Source organism: Danio rerio, chromosome 5 (genome assembly GCF_049306965.1).
Source record: "Danio rerio strain Tuebingen ecotype United States chromosome 5, GRCz12tu, whole genome shotgun sequence".
Lineage (NCBI taxonomy): Eukaryota > Metazoa > Chordata > Actinopteri > Cypriniformes > Danionidae > Danio > Danio rerio.
The window spans coordinates 9777748-9805084 of NC_133180.1; the positions used below are offsets into that span (position 1 = coordinate 9777748).

Here is a 27337-nt window from a genome sequence, read left to right on the forward strand (position 1 = left end):
TTATTATGCCTGTTAAAGTAATCTATTTTGCATCTTGTCATCTTACATCGTAATAAAAGCATCAGTAGTTAAACACGACAACAAAGAAATTTTGAAAGTGTCGAAAGGCTAAAATATGCTTTATTGATGTAGCACAACATCACTACCAAAGACTTGTTCTTGCCAAAAAAATCTACATAATCAATAATATAATGCACAAGGAAGAGTAGATGAGGAGTAACAGAATTAATGTTTTGTTTTAATTTTACATTTAAATCAGTGTTACTTATCACTCGTGTAATCAAACCACATCATTTGGCACTTTTAAATGAGATGCATTTTTTTTTTAAATGATCTCATTCAGCAGGATTCAGTAAAGTTAAACAATGAAACTCAATTCACTAGTGTCTATGAAACATTAGTGTCATCATTAGTATCATCATTAGTTTCAATGCAGCCACACTCTCTCAGCTTCTTCTTGGCTCTCGGGATGAAGTTAACATTCCCTCTGTTCTTCATGTGTGAAGGGCATTCGTGGGACTTCAGTTTGGCGTAGTAATCGGAAAACTTATTAAAGAGGATGGAGATCGGAAGGCCGTTTAAAATGATCCCGAAGGAAATGCAGCCAAAGGCAAATATCCGGCCAAGAAGGGTCTCTGGATACATGTCACCATAGCCCACTGTCGAGATGCTGACCTGTGAACACAAGATATTGAAGGTACAAGGATGCAGAATTATAATTCTGTCGTTATTTACTTAATCGCATGTTTTTGCAAATCCATATGACTTTCATTCTTCTGTAGAAAAGCGAAAAACGATAGCAGGATACCATGGAAATGACATTAAACGCCTGCAAATTAAGAAAAGATCCTCATCAGTTTGGCAGCATATGTGTTGTAAATCCTCAAAATCAGTGGTGGAAAGAGTAGTGAAAAAGCATCCTTTACTAAAAGCACCACTACTTGCCTAAAAATGTAGCGTGAGTAGAGTAAAAGTATCTGTTGTAAATATTACTCAAAGTAAGAGTGAAAATTAGCCCTTTTAAAAGTACTCAAGAGTAGTGAGTATTACGCTTTTAAAAGTTGATGCATTTACATGTAATTTGTGGATGTGTGTGTGTAAACGTAACATTCCGTAGTGCATTTAGTTATTGCCCAGCAGGCACACAATGTCATAAGACATTAGATTAGGTTAGATTTAGGTTGTAATGTCAGGTGATCAAAATCCATTGTCTAGCCAGCGTCTACAGACAACATTATTTTACTGTCCAATAATGACATCAAATGACCTTAATATTTGGTTGATTTTAGGTTGTTAGAAAGTGACCAAAATCCAATGTCGAGCCAACATCTTAAACCAACATCATATTGACGTCAAATACTGACATTTATTCGTCAGGTATGGCAATCATAATCCAACATCTGATAGACATCATAGTGGTAAATTCGACACAATGTCAAGCTGTAGCATCATTAGACGTTGATATTTGGTTGGTTTTAGGTTAGACATTGATATCGGGCAGAAGTTGAGTTCTGATGTAAATCCGATTTCCTTTTACAAACAAAATGCAGCGTCTCCACGACATTAAGGTACAATTTCAATCTAACGGCATGTTGACGTCTTGTGCCTGCTGGGTGTTTAAGGCCATTACGGTCATCATACAGTAAATATCCATCATCTTCTCATCAGTGACATGCATTTTAACCAGGGGTGCCCATACTCGGTCCTGGAGGGCCGGTATCCTGCAAGGTTTAGTTCCAATCTCAATTAGACGCACCTGGGCTAGCTTATCAATCTCATACTAGGCTTTCTAGAAACATCCGTGCAGGTGTGTTGATGAAAGTTGGAGCTCAAATCTGAAGGACATCGGCCCTCCAGGACTGTGTTTGGGCATCCATGATCTAAACAGTCTCTGGGTCAATGCGTGTAAAGATTTTGAACATCTTCTTGGACACTTTTAATGCTTCCAAACAGTTTGCTGCAATGTAAAGTGCGCATGTCTTGAGGTAGCTCAATATGATGTGATTTACCGTCAATGTGTGATTTGATTGGACAGGAATCACAGGACTGATTTTTCTAATCCCCATAGACAAGAAAAATTAAAGTAGTGACTGCAGGTTGAAGGAAAGTAGTGGAGTAAAAGTACTGATACTGCACTGAAAATGTACTCAAGATAAAGTAAAAGTACACATTTTTAAAACTACTCAGCAAATTACAATTCCTGAGAAAAACTACTCAATTACAGTCATTTAAGTATTTGTAATTAGTTACTTTACACCACTGCTCACAATGCAAATTAAATAAAGATAAAAAAGCACTGCATTTTCGCACAACGCAAACAATTTAAGGAAACATGCTGCATTTTCTTACAACACATGCAAATAGCATGCAATGTTTTAAGGGGACCCAAAAACGTAACAGACCCAGCTATTTTTTGTTATCATTATTTTTCAAATTAAAGAACAGTATATACAAATTAAACTGTACAAAAATACACATGCCAGGGGGTAATTATAAATAAAATACAGAACGTACATATGTAGTAATCGAGTGTTTTCACATAACGTCATTGAAGACGTGCGAGACTTATGCCGAGTTCAGACTGCATGATTTTCCAACTAGTCGTGTCACAGATGTTTTCACACTGCTTGACTATCTGGGTTAGTGTTTCGTCGCTGCTTTGTTTACACTGCAAGATGGTTCGGCCACATAGACATTCACATTGAATGACTTTACTATAGGGAGAATCGCCGACAACTTCGTCCAAACTACGTCTCACAGCCAAAAACACGTAGTATAGCCTATCTTTTGTTATTAACTACATAATAAGAAAGAAGCCTTTGATGTAGAACATGTACATGTTTGCTCACCTGGGTTTAAAGGGAATTAGCCATTTCTCCTCAACGTTGATAATAAACTAATTTCTTTCTGTATGAAACGTCAAACAGACACGGTTGCTCCTGAGTCCTGTCAAACCTCCACTAGTTTTCCCTCCATTTCGTGGGTCCAAATAAACCGAAAAAGAGCGCTTTTAACTTCTCCCCCAGCCTCCCGCTGGCCTGCAGCAGGTATACACACACGCACACACAAGTGAAAGCTGCTCTCTCATTGGCTGTAGGCGATCGCTGATGTTATTTTCAGTCAAAACTCAATTCACACGGCATGATTTGCATCGCCGACAGCTCCAGATATTTAGCACGCCAAATATCTCACAGGCATCGGCGACTCATCGGCGATTCTCTCAGATCGCGTCTTTAATCGTTCATACTATGTGATTGTCACTCACGTGCACGAGCAGCGATTTGCCTGTGATTTCAGGCATTTGTCGGCGATTTCTCAAAACCTGTCGGCGAGCCAAAATCGGGGCTAAAATCACGCAGTCTGAACTAGGCATTAAATAGAGGGCTTAGATTCTTCTACATAGGAATCGCTATCAGAACATCAAAAATGTTTCTGTTTCATGTTGTTTATAATTGTTGAAATCGGCCGAAATAAATTCGCTCATAAAGGGGGTAAAGTTAAAAAAACTGGCTGAAAAACCGAAGAAAAGGCAGCATTTTATAAACATTCATTCAATACATCCATGTGTACACAATTTTTTCAGCACCAATAAAGATTATAGAGGCCCAGCTATGTGTATAAATATGTTAATGTGTTATATTAAAAACCAGATGCAAGCACCACCACACTTCCAGGAGAATATAAATACCCTGCCATGTAATTGCTGTAATGAAATATCTGTCTCGTTTTGCAATAATAGTCTTTACTGGCGTTTTGGTGGAATAAACAACTGTAACGTTAACATGGAGATGTGCAGCAGCGGTGAATGTTTGTTATTGATAAGTTCATTGACTGAACAAAAAAGAAAAGCAACCCTTGCGACAAAACTAGACGGTTATTATTGTGCAGCACTTTTCCCCCTTACAAAAATAAATGATTTATAATGTAGACTATGCGTCCACGCTTTTGTATGCTTTTATCTGTTATTTTGTGATGTCTGGAAGATATCCGCATAGGGGAAAAAATATAGTATTTATAATAAACATATTTTTGAACCACAAAGTAAAGTGTTTAATGTGTACAACTCTTTGTTAATAGTAAACTGATAAACTGTAATAAATACTGTAATGTAAACTAGCTTACTGAATAATTTGTTTATTACTACAGTTTTGTCATCCCACAGCAAAAATATAATTACCACGACAGTTTAATTCAAGTAATTATCTATATAGGATGCTTCCAAACACTATAGTACATAGTATTTTTCATGTAACACAATAGCTTATACAGTATATACCGCCTCGATGACAGGCAAATATATCTTAGTTCAGTAGAAAACTCGGCCCTCTTCGTGATAATCATGCCCAACATACAGTATGTGGTTGTTTTCTATTTATATCTATTTTCCATTAACAATAGTATAAAATAAATATTTCTTAATGCAATGCTTCATTTGTGTTTGATGCAAACCCTCAATTTATTTTTTATAAAGTAACAGACTTTTTATAGCAGATATCTCACAATCAAGCACATTCAAAGCAGCATGATAATGAGAAATGTAATTCATTGTTAGTATTATTGTCATTTTCATCATCATTAATATTCTATAGTTATTAGACATTCATTTTGGAGTCTGAGAGTTTTATTTATTTGATAGTTTATTTCACATTTCTTGTTCGTAAAGACTAAATACAAATAAAAAGTGAACATTCATTTTTTTGTAATGTTTTTATTTAAAGTTAAAAAAAGTTATAAGAGCCTGGATGTTATTATAGACTTTGCTAATTCTGTCTGCAGACATTTATGGGTACTGACATCCATTGTGTGCAGTCTTGCCAGTTTTTTCCTGGCTTGTTATTATTGTCCATATCGATATCGGAATTATATTGTATCGACCGAAATTAAGAAATATATCGTGATATAATAATAGTAATAATACATTTCATTTGTAATGGGCTTTTCTTAAACTCAAAGCGCTACAGACAAAATACTAGCAACACAAGGCAAGCAAAACAACACCACAATAAAAGATGCAATAAAACAATAAAAATATGAACCATATAATAGAATAAAAAGTTAACGAAATTATCATCCTAAGTTAAAAGCAATGCTAAAAAGGTGAGTCTTAAGAAGTTTCTTAAAACAGTCCAGAGATGCGGCATTCCTAATGCTGATGGGTAGTGCATTCCAAAGCTTAGGCGCACTGTGTGAGAAAGCCCTCCCACCCATGGTCTTGCGTTTACACCGTGGCTTAATGCTTAATACGCACAAGAGAGCAATAGGCAAATATCTTTACATATGAAACAATTTAAATATTAAGGATATAATAAGGATAGATATAGGATATAAATATAAAGGATTAAAATATTACAAAACATATTATTTTCTAGCCTACATAAATATGAAAAATCACTGTCTTCCTTATCTCGGGGGCTTTTTCAGTTCATTCATAACAATTTGCTTTTGTATAATGTTATTATTATTAGCAGTATTATTTATTATATCCATATTTATATTTGTTTTATTAAAAACAAGCTTAGATTTGCCCACCTGTCAGGTTTTAGACCATATGGAGCACAGCATGTGTTTTAGGATATAACTCAGGTTTTTGACCACACTTCATTATTGTTGTTCATTTATTCGTTTGCTGGAAATTAGAACTGAATTTAGAAATAGTTTTGAGATGAATATTTGCTCTTAACAAACTAAATTATTTTTTTATATACTAATTGATGTCTGTGCGAAAAGGTTTCCCTATCCAAGAGCGAAAGTGATCCATTATCTCTCATTCTCATGCAGTAGATGCTCTGTTTAACAGTTTTCTGTTAAAAAACTGTTAACTGTTTGCTTGTGAAATGCTCATTTTTTCCACTTAGACTTACTTTGCGTCCTGTAAATAGCGAATGTGCTCTTGGCGCGACGCAGCTGACTCTTAAAGGGAATGGGAGATGAGACTCTAATTGGTTTATTCTCAAAACACACCTATAACTCATTAAGAAAATAAACTCAACCCTTTTAGACCATGCGCCACGGCGCAAAGCGGATTTTCCCATCCGTAAATTAGCAATAATGCGTTCTGACACGCCCTGAAAGCGTTTGCGCCCTGCGTTTGCGCTCTGCGCATGGACCGTCAAAATAGAGCCCAAGGTCTTAAAAACAATCCGTGATCGAAAAGGAAGCCAGTGTAATTGTTGTAGCACAGGAGTAATATGGTGGCTTGATGATGTGTGTGTCAGAACCCGTGCAGCGGAATTTTGTATATACTGTAGTCTTCTGAGAGAACTTATAGGTAAACCCCCAAAAAGTGAATTACAAAAATCAAGACGTGATGTGATGATGGTTTGGATAAGCCTCTCTGCATCAGGTCGTGAGAGAAATGGTCTGATTTGTGCAATGTTGCGGAGATGAAAGAAGGCGGTTTTTGTTAAGTGTTTGAAGTGGGAGTTGAAACTGAGCTGTGCATCAAAGAGAAGCCCAAGATTACGCACCTGGGTAGATGGAGACAGTTGAACATTATCAAACGATAGTGTAAAATCCTTGTGCTGGCTAACCTTAGTAGGGGTGCCAATTAAAAAGACCTCAGTTTTGAAACTGTTTAATTTAAGTAAGTTTTGACTCATCCAAGATTTAATTTCTAAAAGACAGGCAGATTGAACTGACGTAGCAGCGTTAAGATTAGGGCGAGCACTAACATAGATTTGAGTGTCATGAGCATAGCAGTGGTACCCCAAGCCATATTTACTCATAATCTGGCCAAGAGGCAACTTATAAATACTAAACAAAAATATAAATTTTTGCAATATCGTCCAGTTCTTGATGGACCCCGCTATTTAGGTTTTTGGTTCATTAGGCTGTTAATATACAAAACACAAGGCAACGATGCAATCCGGATGTTAAAATAAACAAAAAAACGATCACCTACTACTTCACTGAGAAATAGTCACAGCACAATATGCAAATCCTAGCCAGGTCTGTCACATTTTTGGGTCCCCTTGAGACTCCGCTAAAGTATGTTCCTACTATTTCCATGTGTTGTGAGAAAATGCGTTGTGTTTTCTTAATTTGTTTGCATTTTGAGGATTTGCAAAACGTATGCTGTCAAACCGATGAGGATATTATCTTGATTTGTTGGTGTTAGTTGTAATTGCATGTGTTTTCTTTAACTGCAGCATGTTAAGCTCTTTCGGCCACTTTAGATATTGGTACAAGGATTATAATTTTATATATATATATATATATATATATATATATATATATATATATATATATATATATATATATATATATAAATAATAATTCTGCCATTATTTACTCAAACTATATCATTCATTCATTTTCCTTTCAACTTAGTCCCCTTTATTAATTAGGGGAATTAACCGCTGTTAATGAACCGACAACTTATCCAGAATATGTTTTACGCAGCGGATGCCTTTCCAGCTGCAACCCATCACTGGGGAACATCCATACACTCTCATTCACACATCTGCTGCAGACAATTTAGCCTACCCTATTCACCTATACCACATGGACCTGTGGGGGAAACCAGAGAACCCAGAGAAAACCCGCGTCAACACAGGGAGAACATGCAAACTCCACACAGAAATGCCAACTGATCCAGCCTGGCACCCGTGTCAATACATTGGTAATATAATATAATACTATTTATTTTAATAATAAAATCTATTTCACAGATAGGGCGGCACAGTGGCTCAATAATTAGCACTGTCGCCTCACAGTCAGAAGGTCGATGGTTCGAGTCCCAGCTAGGCCAGTTGGCATTTCTGTGTGGGGTTTGCATGTTCTCTCTGTCTTGGCATGGGTTTCCTCCAGGTGCTCCAGTTTCCCCTTAGGTGGTTCCTTCCACTGAATAAATTTCACAAAATATAGTGGTGATAGGCGACGCAGTAGTGCTGTCGCCTCACAGCAAAAAGGTCGCTGGGTCATAGGTTCAAGCCTCGGCTGGGTCAGTTGGCATTTCTGTGTGGAGTTTGCATGTTCCTCGCGAACGCAGGGTTTCCTCAGGGTGCTCCGGTTTCCCCCACAGTCCAAAGACATGCGGTAAAGATGAATTGGGTACGCTAAATTGTCCGTAGTGTGTGAATTTTTCCCAGAGATGGGTTGCGGCTGGAAGGGCATCCGCTGTGTAAAAATGTGCTGGATAGGTTGGCAGTTAATTCCGCTGTGGCGATCCCAGATTAATAAAGGGACTAAGCCCACAAGAAAATGAAGAGAAATGATAGTGGTGGTAGTTCTAGTGAGGTCAGTGGGGTCACCTTAAGATAGTAAAATAATTTGCTTGACAATCCAATTTTGCACTGCAGCAATAACACTGAATTGAGAAAAACAAAACTGACAAATGTTTCTGTTAAGTTAAAACAAGTGTTGCCAAAATGTTTTATTCGAGGACATAATTTAAAGTTGTAAAGGTGATAAATTACAATATATTGCAGAATATTGTATAATGTTTAAACAGCAATAATAATGTTTCATGTCAAAAGTATCACGGTATTATAGTGTATCAATAAAACTTTGGTGATATGCTCTGGTGGTATACAGTGAAACTTAATTTAAATTGATTCAATCTACAAGGATTATTGTTCTTGTTCGAGTTGGATAAATACTATTAATGAGAATTTATGACAGAACGAGATAACTTTGTATATACAGAACATAAAATGCTCTGCAAGACATGGAGGATAATATTGATCCAGAAAATAATCTTCTTATTAATATTAAACATAACTGTAAATATTATACAGATCAACAGTTTAACACATCTTTCCAATCAAAGAATAATGTTTCAATTATGTTATTTGCAATGCATCATTGGAGTAGGTTGGCATTAAAAAGTTATTTTGGCACTGCTTTGTGGAGATATAGCATTTTTGAATTCTCTGCAGGATACTGAGTAATGTAGTTTTTAGCATTAATACAGCTCCAGCATTGGTTGATTTTATGTTTTTAAGTTTTTTAATAGCTTAAATAATTGTAGCATCTAAAAATGTATATTAATGTCCAGCTCTAGTCTTCTAAATGCAACCAAAAGGCATGAATGTAGTAAGATGTTATGGTTCATTCATTCATTCTTTCTCTTTTCGCCTTAGTCCCTTTATTAATCTGGGGTTGCAACAGCGGAATGAACTTCCAACTTATTCAGCATATGTTTTATGCAGCGGATACCCTTCCAGCTGCAACCCATCACTGGAAAACATCTATACACACTCATTCACACTCAGGCCCCGTTTAAAAAAATAAGTTTTGCTACGGTTACGCCAACCGTCCACACTACGCCGGAGTTCTCGAGCGCCGAAAACGGAGCGTTTCGAAAACGCTGGAGAGGCCGTTTTCATTCTGAAACGCTGCAGCTCCGTCTCAGTGTGGATGATGGAAAACAGAGACATCTGAAAACGGAGGCGGGGCTGCAGACATTCGCCTCTCTGATTGGGGCTTTTCCTCAATATTAAGTAGCCTAACACACACAGTTCAGTCCTGCATCCTCTCCTTGTAAGTTCAGACTTCACAAGTTTGATCAAGGCTGCATCTCTTCTTCTCAGTTTGATATGGAAAACAGACTATACCGAGGACACGGGTAAATCTTCAAAGGGAACAGTGTACTTTATAACTTCATTCACATCACCCTGGCTGCGTTGTTTCACTTTCTCAACAATAAAATGTAAACATGATTTAAGGAACTGCCTATTTTCATTTTAATATTAGCAACTTAACAGACAGCAGAAATGTTGAGGCGCCGTGCTGCATATATGAGCGTCATCTTCACTGTATGGATATTTATAACAAAACAGAGCCGATAACATTACTGCCTCCTTTCAATTTCAGTGAAAATACGAAACACACCCTCTCTTTTGCTGAATATCAGTTTTAATAATCGATAATGGCCATTATAAAAGTATAACATACAATAAGTTTATACATTATAGGAATTAAAGGCAAGCGATCAGTCAATATACAGAATAGGCTACATGGTTACATTAATCATTAGCTTATCTTTTGCACTCAGCCAAAACACGTTACCTGAGAAAAAGTAATAGATTCCAATGACCAAAGTCAGGGAATATGTCGTTAGATAAAGACAACAAGATGAATGAAATATCCCGTTTAATAAATATAGTGAGATTAGATCCAGCGGGAGATGCTTGATGAGAAGTCCGACCAGCAGAGCTCTCATCTGGGTAGATAAGCTGCAGCGCTTGCCCGAGAGTGTCTGTGTGGTCACGTGATGTGCGTTTTCAGCGTTTTGGTGTGGACGGAGAGCAGTTCAGAAACGCTGGGTAAAACGCGAGTGTGGATGCGGATCGTTTTCATTCTAAAACGCCGTTTTAAAACTAAAACGCACTAGTGTAAACGGGGCCTCATACACTACGGACAATTTAGCTTATTCAATTCACCTATATCACATGTGTCTGGACAGTGGGGGAAACCGGAGCACCTGGTGGAAACTCAGGTGAACACGGGGAGAACATGCAAACTAAACACAGAAATACCAACTGACCCAGCTGAGGCTCGAACCAGTGACCTTCTTGCTGTAAGGCAATCATGCTACCCACTCAATTACTTCTACTACTGTAACCTGAATATTACTGGCTTAAAAATCTTCTATTGTGTTGTCCACAGAAATAGGAAAGTGCTTTCAGAGGACATCAGCTTGAGTAAGTCCTCCATAATCTCCAAGAAGAAGCATTTCAACAAATCAACAGTAACAGTATCACATTTCTATGATTTACATAAGTAGAAAGTTTACTTACAGAAGCCCACCACCAGGAATGAGGAATACTGGTAAAGTTGGTTTTAGGGACGTCATATTCGACCGAATAAACCATGGCTGAGAACGTGAAGATCCCCATCGCAATGAAGAGAAACAGACATCCCACCTGCTGATAGCACTGCTTCAATGTAAACCCAAATGCCCGCAGTCCCGTAGAGTGACGTGCCAATTTCAAGACCCGAAAGATTCGCAAGAGGCGCATGATCCGCAGCACCTGTCCCACCTTTCCCACCTGCCCCACAGTCTCCATATCAGCACTTTGATTCCTAGATCCGAAGGTTTCAAAGTTCTCAAGCATGAACTGGAGAATTTGTGGTAGTATGGCCATGAGGTCAACAGCGTTCAGCATGCTCTTAAAGAAGCGACAGATATCTGGCGTCGAAATTACACGCAGAAGATACTCAATTGTGAAGAAGGTGATGCATAGATTCTCAACAAACTCTCCATAATTCTTTCCTTCAGATTCAATGTTCTCCATTTCTTCAACAGTGCTCAATGTCATTGTGACCAACGAAATCAGCACGAACATACTTGATGTGACCGCCATTAGCTTCGCTGGAATCGAAGAAAACGGTTTCTCCATGAAGTCCCAAAGCGACCGTCTGCTCTCGCCTAGAATCATATCATCAAACGCTTCTTCGTTCTCCTCGATCTCCAGCTCTCGTTCCAGCTCCTTCTGAACCTTGAGTTGCTCGCACAATTCGTCGTTTTTTTCCTCCAGCAGGATCCGACAGCATCTTTGTGAGTATTTGATACGGACGCCCCAATAGCTGATCTCCTCCAGGAAATTCCTCGGACAGAGTTCGTCTTTAATCCAAAGCACGCCGGTCCTGTAAAAGTTGAAGATGCTGTTGAAGACGTCTGGATCTCGGTCGAAGAAATACTCATTATCCTTCACCACATAGTCATCGCAGAGATCCATCTTCATGTTGAGGTCTGTGGACATCGCCAATCGACCAAGTCTGGTTTGCGGGTATCTGGCTGCCATCTTATAGGTGATCCTGTAGGACTTTCCTCCAACGTTGAGATTTAATGTGCAGTTTCTACTGGGCGATGTGCTGGTAAACCATAATGTAGGCTCTGCGTGTCTTTGAACCTCCTCTTCGTAGACATCATCAAACACGTTGTAGATATCCTCCTGCAGTTCGTTTAAAGATCTCCAGTGTTTCAGCAGACCCTTTTTGGCGAACGGAAGGATGTCGTCGGTGGATTCGGAGTTTGCTAGTTTGCAGTTCGGGAAGAGGCTCTGGCTACGGTTTTTCTGGTAGGTGAACATTCTCTCAACGCTCCGCTATCCTCCTCCTCCTCCTATGGGAGGATAGCTGCAACTGTGCAGCTTGGAAATCTCGAAGGCTTTGCTAAAAGTTAAGTCTGCTGTATTTGGGCTTAATGAGCCAGGCGGGAGGCAGCGCCAAGGCTGTAATGCTGTCTATAAGGAGCTAACAGTTGAACTTAAATGCCATCATCCGCTAAGCTTTTGCTTGATGGTGACGTCTGCTTGAAATGTCAATGTCAGTGAATGAAGGCTCTTTTTAGCAAGTTGACCAGACGGAACTGCTTTCTTCATCATCTAGATTAATTGTTTGTTTATTTTTAGTTGCTTGTTTGATATTTTATTATTTTATTTACATTTTTTTTTATTTATTCCTTTATATTTACTTCCTTTATATTTTTAATTATTTTATTACTTTTACCTTTCACAATCAAAAACAACTAGCTACAAAAAAAAAACGATGGTGACGTCCTCTTGAAATGGAGCAGGTCAATGTCAGTGAATGAAGGCTCTTTTTAGCAAGTTAACCAAACAGAACTGCTTACTACATCGTCTAGATTGATCATTAATTTAACTATTTTATTGCTTTTACAAAAAAAAAAACAACTATTTACTAAAACAGCATAAATGCTCTCATACATTCATCTGCAATAGTCAACATATTACAAAAAAACTATATATATATATATATATATATATATATATATATATATATATATATATTCATTTTCGTTTCGGTTTAGTCTCTTTATTAATCTGGGGTCGCCACAGCACAGCAGAATGAACCGCCAACTTATCCAGCATATGATTTACGCAGCGGATGCCCTTCCAGCTGCAACCCATCTCTGGGAAACATCCATACACACTTATACAATTTGGACAATTTAGCTTACCCAATTCACCTGTAGGGCATGTCTTCGGACTGTGGGGGAAACCGGAGCACCCGGAGGAAACCTACCGCGAACACGCGGAGAACATGCAAACTCCACACAGAAACGCCAACTGACCCAGCCGAAGCTCGAACCAGCAACCTTCTTGCTGTGAGGCGACAGCACTACCTACTGTGCCACCACATATATATATATATATATATATATATATATATATATATATATATATATATATATATATATATGTCTCAGTATATACCAGAAACAAAAAGTCAAGGGTGAGTAAAAAATTACCGAATGGTGAACATTCCCTTTAGGGTGTCACGGTGGCTCAGTGGTTAGCACTGTCACCCCACAGCAAGAAGGTCGCTGGGTCGAGCCGCAACTGGGTCACTTGGCATTTCTATGTGGAGTTTGCATGTTGTCCCCTTGTTCGCGTGGGTTTCCCCCACAGTCCAAACACATGTGCTATAGATGAATTAAATTATTAACTAAATTGGCTGTAGTGTATGAGTGTGAATGTGAGAGTGTATGGGTGTTTCCCAGTACTGGGTTGCAGCTGGAAGGGCATCCACTGTGTAAAACAAAGGCTGGAATAGTTGGTGATTCATTCTGTTGTGGCGACCCCTGATAAATCAGGGACTAAGCCAAAGTAAAATGAAATAAATGAATGAACTATCCCTTTAATTGTGTTTAGGTTTGGACTGAAGTTGTGTATAATTTGATGACAGTTGATTCACTGGGTTTAATAACAGATGCAGTGTTTATCAGCTTTGGAAAACAGAGCAATGAATCTAAACACTGGAAAAAGCAGGGCCGATAATGAGGTCATTCAGGGTAATCGGGTCACTAAGTCCTTGTTTAAAGCTTTGAGTTGCAGCCTGATCTCATTAGAGAATGCACCTATGCTTTACCAATTTACGAGGAAGCAAATTCATATCAATTCCTACATGTGATTCATTAAGAAATTTGCATTTCTTTTTGTAAATTAGAATGTCTGTAAGAGTGTGTAGATAATGTTAATAATTCCGAACATGGTTGCTTCAGGTCCTAGGAATAATTCCTTTAGGTTTATGATTTATGATGGCATTTTAGTGCCACGTTAAAAGATACAATAAAATCTAAAGTTATGAGATTAAACTAATAATATTTTGAGAATAGTTTAAAAATGTCAAGAATAAAGTTTAAATATTACAAGAATAAAGTCGGAGTTATACAAGATTAAAGTCTATATATTTGAGAATGAAGTCTCAAAGTTTTTTTAAACCTTGATAATTGAAATCTTGACTATGCAGTCGAGGTCAAATTGTTAGTCCTCATGTTCAATTATATTTCTTTTATACTTTTACCCCAATGTCTGTTTAAATGAGAGAAGTTAGAGAAGAACTGAGAGAAGTTAGTTTCTTTTCTATAAACTACGTCTTTCTATAAAGATAAATAAATCAGAATTATTAGCCCCCTTGTTTATTTTTTTCCCCAATTTCTGTTTAATGGAGAGAAGGTTTTTTCAGCACATTTCTAAACATAATAGTTTTAATAACTCATTTCTAATAACTGATTTAGTTTATCTTTGCCATGATGACAGTACATAATATTTGATCAGATATTTTTCGACACTTCTATTCAGCTTAAAGTGACATTTAAAGGCTTAACTAGGTTAATTAGGTGAACTAGGCAGGTTAGGATAATTAGACAAGTCATTAAATAACAGTGGCTTGTTCTGTAGACTATCTGAAAAAAACTTGGCTTAAAGGGGCTAATAATTTTGACTTTAAAATGGTTTTTAAAAAAAATGAAAACTGCTTTTATTCTAGCTGAAATAAAACAAATAAGACTTTCTCCAGAAGAAAAAATATTTTTAGACATACTGTGAACACTTCCTCGCTCTGGTAAACATCATTTGGGAAATATTTGAAAAATAATATCAAATTGACAGATTAATAGGCAAATAATTTTGTTTTCAACTTTACATCTGATTGACTCTTTCAAATGATCTACTAAACCTTTATATTCTATTAATACACTAAATAATATAACAAAAAATGTCATTTTAATCAGTTAATCAGCTTTCAACTTACTGTAATATTTTTAGTCAGTTTAACTGATGTAAAATAATATGAGTAAAAAAAATCATAGTAATCTGATTGAACTTAAAGAAAACAAGACAGCAAGATTTTTTTCTGTGCATTATCTCTTCATTATCATTCATTTTCCTTCGGCTTAGTCTCTTTATTAATCTGGGGTCACCACTGTAGAATGAACCGCCAACTATTCCAGCATATGTTTTACACAGCAGATGCTTTTCCAGCTGCAACCCAGTACTGGAAAACATCCATACACACTCATTCACACACATACACTACAGCCACTTCAGTTTATTCATTTCACCTATAACGCATGTGTTTGGACTGTGGGGGAAACCGGAGCACCCAGAGTAAACCCACACCAACATGGGGAAAACATACAAACTCCAAACAGAAGTGCCAACTGGTCCAGCCGTGACTCGAACCAGTGACCTTCTTGCTGTGAGGCAACAGTGCTAACCACTGAGCCACCTCTTGATTTTTTATAATACAATTAAAATTCCCTTACAAAAGCCTCATTTAATGCAATGTGCAGTGGTGGAAAGAGTAGTGAAAAATTATACTTAAGTAAAAGTATCATTACTTGCCTAAAAATGTAGTGCGAGTAGAGTAAAAGTATCTGTTGTAAATATTACTCAAACTATGTTTTAAAAGTAGCCCTTTCAAAAGTACTCAAGAGTAGCGAGTATTACACAGTTAAAAGTTGATGCATTTACATGTAATTTGTGGATGTGTGTGTGTGTGTGTGTAAACGTAACATTCTGTAGTGCATTTAGTTATTGCCCAGCAGGGACACAATGTCATAAGACGTTAATATTAGGTTAGATTTAGGTTGTGATGTCAGGTGACCAAAATTCAATGTCTAGCCAGCGTCTAAGTACGTTATTATGACGTCCAATAAAAATTTCAAATGATGCTGATATTTGGTTAATTTTGGATTGGAAGTGACCAAAATCCAACGTCGAGCCAACATCGTAAACCAGTGGGCTCAACCCTGTTCCTGGAGATCGACCTTCCTGCAAAGTTCAGCTCCAACCCTGATCAAACACACCTGAACCAATTAATTAGGACCTGAACAGCTCTTGATAATTACAGGCAGGTGTGTTTAATATGGTTTGCAACTGAAATCTGCAGGAAGGTCGATCTCCAGGAAAAGGGTTGGTCACTCCTGTCTTAAACCAACCTCATAGTGACGTCAAACACTGGTATTTATTCATCAGGTATGGCAACTAAAATCCAGCATCTGATTGAGGTCATAGTGGTAACATCCACACAACATCAAGTTGTAACATCATTAGATGTTGATATTTGGTTGCTTTTAGGTTCGATGTTGGACACTGACATTGTCGGCCTGACGTTTAGTTCTGACGTCAACCCGATTTTCATTCCCAAACAAAACCCAACGTCCACATGACGCTGGGAATACAACTTCAATCTGGCGTCATGTTGACGTCTTGTACCTGCTGGGTGTTTAAGGCCATTTTGGTCATCATACAGTAAACATCAGTCATATTCTCATCAGTGACATGCATCTTACCAGTAGGGATGCAATGATTATAGATTTGGGTTGTACAATTATAGTCTGAGAAATAATCACGGTTTCACGGTTATCACGATTATTATGCATTCATTAATTTCAAACCCCACTAGTTTAAAAAAATAATGAAAACTCCTTTTATTTTACAGTGTTATCTATTGCTGCTCAGTAACTAAACTAATACAGCACAAAATAATATAAAAAACAAACAATAGTCAATTTCTTTCTTTGTGCTTTAAAATAAGTGAATGTTTTTGACATTTAAACAGAAATAATTTGACACTGTAAATAAATGACAGAACAATAAATAAATGAAAATAAGAATAAATAAAAACACAGTATTTGTCTAATGCAGGGCTTGAAATTGCCGGTGCTCCCAACTTCACAAATTTAGGAGCATCAGAAAAAATGTAGGAGCACCACCAAAATTTAATCAGCACCATTGCAAATTGTATATCAACAGATTTATTGTATTTGAAAACAACATAAATTACAACCAACAAAAACCAGAAACAACTATCTAACTAATGCTGTGATGAACTATTGATATTTGCGCAATAATTCCAAAATGAATGTCTAATAATTTAAAAATATTAATAATGACGAGGATGACAATAACACTAACAATGAATGACATTTCTCATTATCATTCTGCCTTGAATGTGTGACTTTTTATCTGCTATAAAAAGTCCAACTGTTGCTTTGTGAAAAATAATTCTATGCGTCAAAAAAACGAAAAGAAAACATTGCAGTAATAAATGTTTATTTTGCAATTTATACTATTGTATAAATGTTTTTTTACGCATGTCAATTTAATAAACATAACGAATGGACAAAAGAAAGGAAGAGAAGTCTCACTTCTGCACCTCTTTAAAAGTTTTGGTTTTGGTTCGGTCATTGTAAATGCTCAGTCTCGTTATGCACTGATTTTCATCTTTCTGTGTTTGTGAAAAAAAGCCGGCGAGTCAGCCAGCCCATATAAGCGGGGCAAAGCAGTATTGTCGCGATGACCACCAGCGCAATACTTTTGTTATGAGCTGCAGTTTCAGTTTAAACTTAGTAAATGTGAGCTTCTTTGGCGATGATGTGTAAAGGGTTTTACATTTAGTGGGCATTTGCGATGTTCGCGCAGTGAATGCAAAGCATCTAGATTCAGGGCATTAAACAGCTGCTCCACTCCGACTCTTTCAGCGCTCTCGGCTGGTGGATTACCATTCACGACATGATTACTCTTATCGGCACCATTAATAATAACTCTAAGTGGGTTTGCAAAGCTGTGTACTTTTTATGTACTGCTTCTTCCTCAGACTTCAGCCACAAAAGCCCTGTCATCCCAACGAGGTGCGCCTGAAAAGCGTGAGCGCGTTGCGTCGTGTGCACGTCGCTCCCTATATTTTACAGTTCATGGTCCCTCCAGTGGAAATAATGAACTTGCACGAGCTTGCCTTAGTTAACAGCCTCAATCATTGCATCCCTACTTAATAAAAGTTTACATTTTTAAAACTACTTAGTACAGTACAATTCCTGAGAAAAACTATTCACTATACAGTCATTTCATTTGAGTATTTGTAATTTATTCATTTACACCACTGGCAATAATCAAAAAGATTACCCTGTAAACAGCAATAATTAATGTTATCTAACACCTCCAAATCTATTTAACATGGCAAAGGACGTCTGAAAATGATCAAACGCAGCATTTTAGTGAGTTTTACAACAAGCTTAATAAATGATGCTTTCAACTCTAACTCTGTTCAGTGGCTTATAGACTCTTAAGGGCTTAAACTCACAGTAGATCAGATCAAGTAACAACTGCATGAGAGACAATGGACAAGTTGTTAATCTCAGAGGCGCAGATGATGCCACCGTCTGTCGCAACGCTCAGACACACACATGAGTTTTTAGTTGATCTGGAAGTGGATTTGTCCAGCAAATATTATTCACAACACTTGTTTAACCAGACAAAGATATAATACGATTCAATTATTAAGTTTCAAGAGTTCACATTTAGCTGATGATTGATTATAAGCAAGTTTGGCATGCTGTCCTGGGAGAGAGTCCTGAGCTCAAAGGGTCCTTGAGCCCTGGGCTTCCTCCCATTTGCAGGGTGAGAGGGGAGCTTTGAGCTCATGTATATTGTTTATAGGGGGTTAGGAATTGGGATAGGATTGTTGGATCTTACATAGTTAATGCAGAACCAGCCATGTTCAATCATACTGATGTGATCCTCTCGAAAATAGTTTATAAATAAACTTTACATAGTATCATAGGACATTTGTTTTACTTAAATTGCCTGTTTATTTTAGAGTACATTTAAAGATTTTTTTTTGTTTTGTTGTTAAAATCCTGATACGGGCTAGCACCAAGATACTTTTCTGCGTTAATTTAATGTGGCATATGCACATGGACTTTTAATTTCAGCAAGCCAGCTTCAGCACTTCCGGTAAACTATTTTCATTATAAAATTGCCACGTTTAAGGTCTGGGGTCCGTTTTTCATACGTGGATTACTCAGTTAGCTGTATTTGGATGTTGATGATTTGACATGTTTCAGGATCGTTTCGTTCTTCAAAGCTGATCCGAGAGTTGTTGTCATAGCAACAGTTCTGCTAGGTCAAACCTGATCGGGAGCGGGTTCAATTCATATAAACAGGATTAGATCGGCTCAGTTCAAGCAAAGATAATACAGAAAGTATGTTCCGAATTCTGATATTTTCGTACAGTAGTAGTTACACTTGGGAAAATGGTAAATATTTTTCAACTATATATAAAGTTACAGTTATGAATAAAATAAAGTTATACATATTAATAAAACTATAATAAAAAATTATGCAATCTGCACCCTCGAAATGAAAGTACAAAGACTGCCACCTGGTGGTGCAAAGAGAAAGCTTATTGATATGAACTTTTTAGATCGCTTTAGTACAAATTGTGTGTAATAGAAATGCACAATATGTGACTTTTTAAAAGCAATAATACATTTATGCTGTCATAAACATGTTTAATATGCCAGTGATTTGATGCTTCACAAAAGTTGCAGACGCCTTTACCAATATCAAAATGCTTTTGTAAACAACCAGTTATTTTTTACACCGATTAAAAAACGGCTGCTATAATAAAGAAAATCTTTTCTAAATGTTGAACTAAATACACTGATTTGCATTGAAATACATGATGAATACTCTTGACACATGAAAGTGTAAAGCCTGCAGCTCACAACAAATGTGTAAATTTATTGCGTGTCATATTTAACAAGCCGTTTACTGCTAATTTGATGTAATTTTGCTCACATGGATAATTAAATATTAATCAGATGATGTCATTACGCTGCTGTGCCGTCAGCCAATCGTTGCATTGCTGATCATGATTTCGAGGATCGATAGATCTGTCCTTCACAACACACGCAGCGATCTCAGATCAGTTTATTCAGACATTCTAATCTGATTCGCGAACTTAGCGAACCAAATTAGCGAGAGATCAGTTATCAAGACTAAAAGATCCAGGATCTGCCAAATCATCTTAGATCATTTAAGCGAGGTACGAAGAACGGACCCCTGATTTCTTTAAAAATCATTGATCTTCACTGCCTGGTAGATATATGATATGAAGTGGGTCTCAGATCGGACAAGAAGCACTGCATTAAATTCTATTTCCCCCAGCCATCTCTTTAAAATAAGAGTTTATTTTACCACAGTATTTTTAATGGGAGTTTTTGTGATTGCCTGCTGATACTGACGGCGTTAGCGTTTACATGGTCTTTCATCTCGTTTTACGCTTTAACAACTAAGTCTGTTTAACTGAATGTATTTTAATTCCATTACAACATTGGTTCCTAAACATTTTGCTGTGTGCACCCCCTTCTAATATCAAGCACCCCTTTCTCCGATTAAACTCCACACTACAATAACTGAATACACATATTTTCTGTATATTAGAAAATATATCAAAATTTCTGTTATTATGAATAAAAAACTTGCTTCTACCTTTTTAGTGAGATGGATGGGCCTGTTTTTTTCCACAGTTCATCAAAATTTGGTCCAATGGATGACAGCTTTACTCTGAAAATCATTCTCGGCATCTAATCTTTGTCAATGTTTGGTTTTTATCTATGTCAGTGCAGAAAAGCCTGCCTCACATACATCAGTACATCTCTGCTGGATTTCTCTGTTCCCGCCTGCCCCTCTTCACCTCGTTCGTTATCCTCCGAGTCCATATGTTCAAGGCTGCTGCACGTCTCCATACAAGAGGCAGATGAAGATAGTTCATCCCTACTCTCACTTGACTTCTGTAAAGTGACCGTTTTTAACCAAGTGTCCATTTTGATAAATATTCATTTATTTTCTTGTCGGCTCAGTCCATTTATTAATCCGTGGTCGCCACAGTGGAATGAACCGGTAACTTATCCAGCAGGTTTTTTTAACGCAGCAGATGCTCTTCCAGCCACAACACATCTCTGGGAAACATCCACACACACACACACACTCATACACTACGGACAATTTAGCCTACCCAATTCACCAGTACCGCATTTCTTTGGACTGTGGGGGAAAACTGGAGCACCCGAAGGAAACCCATGCGAATGCAAGGAGAACATGCAAACTCCACACAGAAACGCCAACTGAGCCAAGGTTCGAACCAGCGACCTTCTTGCTGTGAGGCGACAGCACTACCCACTGCGTCACTTTGATAAACATAGTAAGTGAAATAAAATTACTAATGTAACGTTACTATCACTTAGCGCCTAATGTGAAAGGGCAGGGCTATTGTGATGCAGGTGTGTTTACTCAACATAAATCCATAAAAATAATAAAAGATTGAATTTTCTGCCATTATAAACATTCTCTCGCGCACCACAGGTGGTCAGACTGCGCACCACTAGGGGTGTGTGAACCTTTTGTGACAATTTTCAGAAAGATTATTTTAAATGAATGGGAGGGCAAAGTAAATTGACTTCAACTGTAGGCCTGTTAAAGTTTACAGGTGCAGCAATGTGCCTTGATGTACTTGAATGCTAGAAATGTGTTATCCTACAACAGTATAAGGTTACTTGTCAAATAAATGAACAAGGAAGATTATTTTGAGTTTAAGTCATTTAATTATTTTGTTTATGAAGACTGCAGAGTGATGCGTGAAGAAAAATGGCTTCAAATAATGTTTTAAGTATTTTGTGATGTACATGTTAAAATGTGCTCCTAAAAGTGCGTGGCCCCTGCCCGCCTTCCACAGGTTAATAGTAAGCTAATGTAATTTCATGATGCAAATCTTAAATTCATGCTAACCAACAAATGATCAAAGGAAATGTATTAATGTAATACAATATGAATTGATGTTTACTTTAAACTTTAATTATATTGTTCTATTAAAATGATTTTTTAAAAGATTTTGTCAAATAAAATATTTTTGTAGAGTCATCTACCATCATTTTCGGGCTAAAAGGTATCGGTTCAGGCACCGTTTTGGCACCGGTATCGTTTTAAAAGTATCGATTTGGCACTGGTATTGTTTTAAAAGTATCGGTTTGGCACCGGTATCGAAATAACACCCAAACGATACCCAACCATAATTAATATGCATGCGAAATGTTGTTTTTGCGTTATAAAGTTTATTTAAGCTCTAACGCAATCATTTGTTATTTTTTATCAAACTCTCTCTCTGTGTCGTGTTTTTTTATATCCGTTACACCATTTTGAATCCATTAAAGACCATCTTTTAAAAGCGTTTGGATGTGGTTAAAATGTATTGTACATTGTTGACACTGAGTGAAGCCTGCTGCAGCTGCTGTAGGCTTTGCAGCACACAGAGCTCCATGTTCTGCTCCATCAACACATGATTTACTGCTTACAACTGTCTGCTTTGTTCTGTTTCTTCATTGTTTGTTATTCTTGATTTAATTTAACAAAAGTGTCTGGAAACAAAATGTAATGGAAATAAAGCCTTTTCAATATTTTTGTAAACTGCATGTTATTTATTTACACAGCCATAATTATAAAGTTAATAGTAGTTATAGTAATAGTAGCAATAGTAATAGCAGAATGGAAAAAATAACATTTAATCAAAATAACCCAATGCATTGGGTTAAATAATATAACCCAATGCATTAGGTTAAAATAACTTATACTTGGGAAGGTGCTATAATAACCTATAGTTGGGTTATATGTTGTGGTGTTTTTGCTTGTATACTCACAAAATTGTTTGTCTGATAAAAATCCTGAATCAAACCTCCACTGATTTACTCGGCCTCTAGAATAAGAAAGATTTAGGTTAAGTGAATGTAGAGCATGATCGGAGATGACAATAGCAGAATAATCAGAAGTGCTAACTAAAGGTAAGGGAGCTTTATAAAAGAAAAAAAAAATCAATGCGTGAATGAGATTGATGAACACTTGGAAAAAAAGCAAAAAATCTTTTTTTAATGGGTCGAGAAAGCGCCATGGGTTAACACATCCAACCTGATCCACGAAAAAAGACACTGCCTTAGCCATAGCAGTTTGCTCTAAAGTTTTAGAATTCGACCGATCAAGCCTTGGCTCCATAACACAATTGAAATCGCCTCCCTGTGTTGGGGTATTTTTAACCCAACTATTTTAACAGAGTAAGCTATGGAATGGCCCTCAGCATCAGGAATGCTGCTTCTCCGGACTCACTGTTTTAAGAAACTTCTCAAGACTCACCTTTTTACTGTTGCTTTTAACTTAGATTGATTATTTTTGTTAATTTAATCATCCAAATGTACTGAATTGTTCATATTTTATAGTTTTATTGTGGTCTTTTTTTACTGTTTTTATTGTTCTGCTTTGTTACTGTTTGCCTTGTATGCCTTGTAGCGCTTTGGGTCTGAGTAAAGCGCTCTATAAATAAAAGCTATCATTATTATTATTATTATTATAAAAGTATTTTTTATTATACTCAATATTTTTTATTTTAGTATGTACGTAAAATCTTATATTGTTGTGATTACCGTCTTCTAGGCTTAAAGATGGAACCATTTTAAAAGATTAAAAAAACACAGTGACTGCTCGCCAGTTTTGAGGAAACACAACACAGCAGGGTTAGTTGTGACCAATGACTGTAAAAAATATGGACGACGCGACAGCCCTTTTTCCCATTGAACGCCTTGAGGGCAAAACGCCTGCTTGACGGGCACAAACTGTCGCAAAAGACTGCTGAAATTGGAGCCAGACATGCGCAGAAGGACTGTCTGATGGAGCCAGAGGAGGAGCCGCGAAAATGAGCAGAGTCGAGCTTCCAATCAAACGCTTTATGTAAAATCAACTACGCCCCCCGAACTTCTCAGCATGCGTTTGCTGTTATATCAACACAAATGGATGTAATAACGTTAACAAATATGAGGGTTTTATATATTCAATCGCGCCAGCTCCAGGCCGCAGCGCACAACTTACTCGCGGCGTCGCGGGCTGATTCCGGCTCGCATGCGGCAGCGCCTGCTCGCTCGGCCGCCGCATCTGGCTCGATTGACTCGGACTGGAATCGGGCAGTGAGTCCAGGCATCCGGAGTAGGTCCAGCAGAGGTAACATTAGTCAGTCTGAGCTCTAAGAGATAAGTCTCCGGCAGGCGAGAATCTAGCCGGAACTGTGTTTTGCCATCTGGGTGGCTAGGCGTGTATCAGCAAACTAATAAAGCCCGAAAAAAGCCCTGAACTTAGCGAATAAACAGTGTTCCACCAGGATCATGTATGTCAGAAACTATAGTTTACTGCTGAACTCATTTTGTCATGGTAAAATAACACAGAAATCGAATAATAACATTTCAGTCTACTTCAGTCTCCTGCCGAAGCTCAGACGCCGCGCTTTGAGAAACTGTCAATCACAGCTGTCAATCACGATGACACGCCCAGCATTAAATTACTGCTAAAAACAAACTGTTAACAAAAGTGAAGATCTGCACCTATTTCAGCACAATAACCAGTGCCTTAATCGACCAGAACTATCTTTCGGGACATTTTATTGCAAGTGTAATATTTTTTTTTATTTGGGCTCAAGTCTCCTTCATTAACACGGAGGAGGCGGGCTTTATGACTTGTACTGCAGCCAGCCCCCAGGGGGTGATCTAACGGCCGAAACCTTCACTCAAACGTAGGCTTGCGGCACACTTGGTTGTGACAGGGTGTTACAATTAAGCCACACACTTTTGGACAACCAATTAAACTAGCAAAATATTTTATTTTAATTTTGAGTGTAACGTTGAGAACTTTTTATATTAAAATGTTTTTTACTAGAATATATTTTTTAAATAGACAAAAATATATATTTTATTGCTAAAAATGCAAATAAACGCATCGTATAATAATGAATAAATGGATATTAATGCAAATAAATCCAAATGTGTTTATACAATAGATAAATAAATAAACATGCTGTACTATGTAGAATAAATAAAAAATATAGCTACTATTTAAAGTAAACTGTATTTTAATCTACTGTGTGAAATTTGCCTTTGTAAGCATGTGTTACAACTAACCCTCTGTCTGTTACAACTTGCCCAGCAGGTGGGGTAAAGAGAAACATTTCTACTCCTGGCACTGTTGGCAATACTGCACAGAAACCAGCTGTCCGGCGATCATAACTTCAGTGCTCATTTGTAAGAGAGGCTTGTGTTTTGATTGGTAAAAAAAAAAAAAAAAAAAAAAAAAAAATATATATATATATATATATATATATATATATATATATATATATATATATATATATATATATGTCAATTTTATATATATGTCAATTTATGTGTGTGTGTGTGTGTGTGTATATATATATACATATATAAAATGTATACATAAAATGTCAATTTACAATGGCTGTTTTCTGTTTGAATTAATCTTTAAAGTGAATTTGTTTTCTGCATAATTATTCCAGTCTTTGGGTGTTTGCAGTCTTACTGTTAATCTCTCTCCTACTCAGGCCCAACAAAGTCTGGATGCAGACGTGATGCAATCTAAGACAATTTCGGCTGCGCATGCACATTCAGACAGTTGTAATCATGTGTATTTGAATATATGTATTCTCTTATCATGTCATATTTAAAACTCCCCAGAACATCATTATATATATATATATATAGGTATTCTCGTGCATGGGCACTTTGCAGTGGGTTAAAGACAGAAATACACCAAAATACGGTTTACAAACTAAAGGCACGACAGACGAAAGAACTACCTGTATGTATATATCTCACTGAAATTAAAAATATAATTGTGAGCTGTTGTGAGCATACTCTTTTACTGCTTTAACTGCTTTAATAAAAGTGTTAGCAAATGTTTTTACAATACAGAAGGGGACACACTATCCTCATTTATATTGGACATTAAGTTTGTAAACCCATTTTTTTTAAAAATGTGAACATCTAAGAACATATTAAAATAAATCTGTCTTTAATCACATCATGATTCCTGTAATGAATATTCAGAAACAATTCTGAACAATACAATAATCTGCTCTCTACATACTTGTGGTACTTGAAGGTTTGTTCTTCTCTCAGTCGCATCACATTCTCCGTGTATATCTCCTCTGCATCCTATTAAACCAAGAACAGCCGTGTTTAATATTATAATGATTTACAGACACTCAGACAAGTGCAGATAGACACTAGTGGTCCTGCTCAAGTTCAAGTTCATTTATTTATAAAGCACATTTAAAAGCAGTCACAAGAAGACTGACCAAAGTGCTGTACATAAGACAGGGTAAAAAATAAAAAGACAGAATCTAAAACATAGAAATAAAAAAGAGAAATATCTGTGAAAATGAAGCAGTAAAAAGGACTATTAAATTAATCTTAAAAAGCCAAGCTAAAAAGGAAAGTTTTAAGAAGTGATTTAACAATAGATAATGATGGAGCCATTCTAATCTCAAGGGGCAAGGTGTTCCACAACCAAAGGACCCGCCACAGAGAGAGCTCTGTCCCCTCTACGTTTTCAGCCAACATTTTACCCCTGTCTTACTAGATAAGTGTCTTTTATGACCTTTTTATGAACTCTCATTACATACATTTTCAATATTTTTTAAGTGTATTTTGAGAACATTTTTAAGTGTCATGTCTCAAAATCCAACATGAGAAAGTGATGCTCCAGGACACTGACCGAATCCAGGACACTGACCGAAACCATACAGATATAAAGTTACATAATTCAAACACTTCAAACAATACAAACAATAATTAATTGCTATTCTTATAATAGTGTTAATAAATACAATTATAATCATTCTTTAACAAATAGATGCGAACATAAGAGTGCCTATATTCAATTTTGAACATTAATTAAGATAAATCATATATATTTCTTCTCCTTGTTGTCAAATAACAGAACAAATTCTAATGAACAGGTAATTTATAAAGCCAAACAGGAGTCAGTAAGACACGCCGCCATTTTATGAATCTCAGCATCACATTACTTCTGTATTTGGAGTGTAAATGGAGTTTGATAAGGCAGATCTGCTGCTTTTAATGGATATACACTAATATATATCGTGTTTCATGTTTAAACAAGCGCTTATACAGTGCTAATAACTTACATTTGAGGTACAAAATAAATACTAAGACAAATCTTACCTGTAAACGTATTTAAATCGACTCTGATTAAAAAAACAAATCTCTGGTTCACCAAAACACCTGTAATGCTTCATCAAACAGGAAATATTAACGAGTCAAACAAAGATTTCCTGAAAAATCCGTTTTATTTCGCTTCTAACACAGCCGTGAAGGAAATAAACAACGGCTAACGTTAACTAGCGTATTTTTCAACTCGGAGAAGCTCCGCCCACCGCGCAAAACTGACCAATA

The 27337-nt window shown here is 36.8% G+C and overlaps 1 protein-coding gene and 1 long non-coding RNA gene across 4 annotated transcripts; one reads left to right on the forward strand and one right to left on the reverse strand.

The window, feature by feature from the left end:
- Window positions 1–29: 29 nt before the first annotated feature.
- On the forward strand, window positions 30–6919 carry LOC141385752 (uncharacterized). Its single transcript, XR_012406700.1, has 3 exons — window positions 30–2574; window positions 3381–4434; window positions 6790–6919. It is a non-coding gene; the product is annotated as an uncharacterized lncRNA (long non-coding RNA).
- kcnv2b (potassium channel, subfamily V, member 2b) lies at window positions 103–27301 on the reverse strand. 3 transcript variants are annotated; one of them, XM_073950826.1, is made up of 5 exons: window positions 27107–27301; window positions 26007–26074; window positions 22730–22785; window positions 10743–12332; window positions 103–675 (listed from the first exon to the last, which is right to left on the reverse strand). In XM_073950826.1, exons 4-5 carry the CDS (start codon window positions 12036–12038, stop codon window positions 388–390), a joined length of 1584 nt encoding a protein of 527 aa, XP_073806927.1. In that variant the 5' UTR covers window positions 12039–12332; window positions 22730–22785; window positions 26007–26074; window positions 27107–27301; the 3' UTR covers window positions 103–387. The 3 variants fall into 3 exon arrangements, 2 of the variants coding, with proteins under 2 accessions (XP_073806927.1, NP_001122212.1); XR_012406043.1 differs by lacking the exons at window positions 103–675; window positions 22730–22785; window positions 26007–26074; window positions 27107–27301 and adding exons at window positions 7354–9210; window positions 10349–10400 and having other exon boundaries at window positions 10459–12332; NM_001128740.1 differs by lacking the exons at window positions 22730–22785; window positions 26007–26074; window positions 27107–27301 and having other exon boundaries at window positions 281–675; window positions 10743–12063.
- Between the last annotated feature and the right edge of the window lie 36 nt (window positions 27302–27337).